Here is a 2,500-nt window from a genome sequence, read left to right on the forward strand (position 1 = left end):
ACAAAATCACTCTTCGACCGCGGCTTCAGATCAGTCTCAGTCGGCTTCATCGGCCCTCCTTGTTCTGCCACCAATAAACTCAGCAGTAATTTCAATTGACCTTAAAGACCTTGAAGAATTCTACTTGCTCTTTCATTATCCGTAGTCTGTGGAGAAATTGCAATAGCAATGGATTTGAAAGTCGTATTTTACCCTTGGAGCCCACTGGAAAATTTTTGAAGTTTCCGAAGTCAGGCGGTAGAAAACGAAACAATACCATTCTCCAGCTTCTCCAACACTTTGCTTTGCCGAAACCTTGGATATTTTCCACCTTAAAAAAGTTGTAAAGTTAAAAAACGGGCAGGTGTCTTAACGAATTTGCACCCCCCCGGTACAGATCCGTAAGTAGATTTGGACCCCCATTTACTGTTGATTGGGGCAGAGTTAGATCTTGGATCGGGAAAACTGACCGATCCCATTAAAGCATAAACCTTTCCGACAGGAGTCGATTGTGGTTTCTTTGTCCTTTTCTTCGCTTGTGACTTTGCAAATGGAAATGACCCGTCGGAAATTGCCTATTGCCACAGCGGAATGCGCCAGCATTTGATTCGCTGATTAGGAAACGAATGTTTTGAACATTTTCCCCGTCAGGACCATCTGCGAAAAACTCCACGTTGAAGCTGAAGAGTTGATTGTGACGCTGACTTGTTTTGTTCATGTAGCATGCCAGAATGCTACGATAACATGGGCAGCGTAGAACTAAACGAGAAGCCGGAGGGAGAGTGGCTTTGCAAAGTCCGTAAACCACCATCAAAACGGCTTTGAAAAGTGTAAGCTAAAGAACTGTAGTGGTCTGAGACTTCAAGTTTTCAAAATTTTGAGGAAATATTTATGAATGCAAGTCTGAATTCGTTGTTGTTAACTTGTTTATCATAACATTGCAGGAAATTAGCAAAAGGGGGTCCATATCCGCTAGTCCATATCGGCTAGCTGATCGGTTAGGGTTAGGGGTTAGGTTTAGCAGCCACACTGAGTATTTCTTCCAAAAAATATAATGATTGAGCCTGCCTATTTCTGATTGGCGGAGATTAACAATGGCTCATCACACGCGTCCAGTCGTGTTTTCGGGAGTGAGCGATGGCTCATTTCCCGAAACAGCGGCTGGAAATCGAGCCTACAGTTTACGACGCTTTTAGTTTTAAAAGTCTTTAAATTTTATAGGTGAGTGCGAAGATTTTACTTTTGAGAATGGAGTTGTTTCTCTGTCAAAATGGACGAAAACTGGACATGCTTTCGACAACCAACCAACTTTTGGTGACAACGCCCACGTGCGGGATCCTACACTCAACAGCAACGTGCAAGGTGATTGGTGGATTGCAACGTTTGAAAACAGATCCAGTCCTCTCGCGGATGGAGGTTATTTGTCTGGTGACTATCCTACTGGGACACTTACATCACCAAAATTTCTCATAACTGCACCAAAGATGTCGTTTCTTTTGGGCGGCGGATGTGCTCCGGGGCAGATTCGGGTTGAACTACTTGTAGATGGCAAAGTAGCTCGCCGGGCCTTCGCTGATGACTGTCGAGAGCGCATGCGAAGAAAGGGTTGGGATGTTAAGCCATTCAAAAACAAATTCGGCCAAATAAGATTGGTTGATGAATCAAGAAAGGGACACATCAATTTTGACGACTTTGCTTGTATTGGTGAGTATCAGGGGAAAATACTGCATCCGAATTGCTTCAAATAAAAGTTGAGTCTTTCAACCTCTCATTCGATTGGAAAAGCTTATGTCAGTCATAACTCTTCGGGATTACTCGAGTGCGATGAGTCGTACTCCGCCATTTTGAAGCTGTCAACCCACCGCTGACCACTTGAATCGCCTTTTCAATCCACGGGTAAACCATTGTGGACAATGCCCCACAATGTGCCAAACTTAGAAATATTCAGAAAACTATACAGTGACCAATATATCGAAATTGTGCTGCATAAGTGCTTCATCTGCCAGTTTGGTCTGTTATAATTTTGCAACAACGTCCTAGAACATAAGACATTCAATGCACCAGATTAAAAAAAAAGCCCGAAATCGGAAAAGTTGTGGAGCATCTTATGGACAGCTCTAATCACGTGGCCTGGACTACAAATTCAAATGTACATCACTTGGGCAAAAAGTGCGCAATTATATAGTATCACGGGCCGAAAACGCATCACTTTTTAGTGAATAGTTTTCGTATGAACTCGTTTGTGTTGATCCAACAGAAAATGGATTTGTTTTTCTTCGAGTCTCGATGTTTCTGTCGACTTTGTTTCAGGAATTAGCCCTATTTTCGGGAATCCAAAGCAAACTATTTCCCTACTCCTCCCGGGAACTGACACAAAATGTATAATTCTGTACACACGGAAGTTCATTGAGAAGGGAGTTGCTCGAGGAAATTTCGGGAGCAAATCCACTGACGCTCTCCAAAATTAGTAAATCGTTCGAAGGATCGATATCCTCTAGAGAATAGAACTATAATTTTAGCA

The 2,500-nt window shown here is 42.8% G+C and overlaps 1 protein-coding gene across 1 annotated transcript in view; it reads left to right on the plus strand.

Annotated features, from left to right (window-relative positions):
- Positions 1 to 2,500, plus strand: part of LOC138041202 (uncharacterized) — a 21,070-nt gene that overhangs the window by 7,313 nt on the left and 11,257 nt on the right. Inside the window, exon 3 of the mRNA XM_068886975.1 lies at positions 1,201 to 1,683. Within this exon, the coding sequence (XP_068743076.1) occupies positions 1,201 to 1,683 (483 nt within the window). The remainder of the gene's footprint in view (positions 1 to 1,200; positions 1,684 to 2,500) is intronic.

Source organism: Montipora capricornis, chromosome 3, assembly GCF_036669925.1.
Source record: "Montipora capricornis isolate CH-2021 chromosome 3, ASM3666992v2, whole genome shotgun sequence".
Classification (NCBI taxonomy): domain Eukaryota; kingdom Metazoa; phylum Cnidaria; class Anthozoa; order Scleractinia; family Acroporidae; genus Montipora; species Montipora capricornis.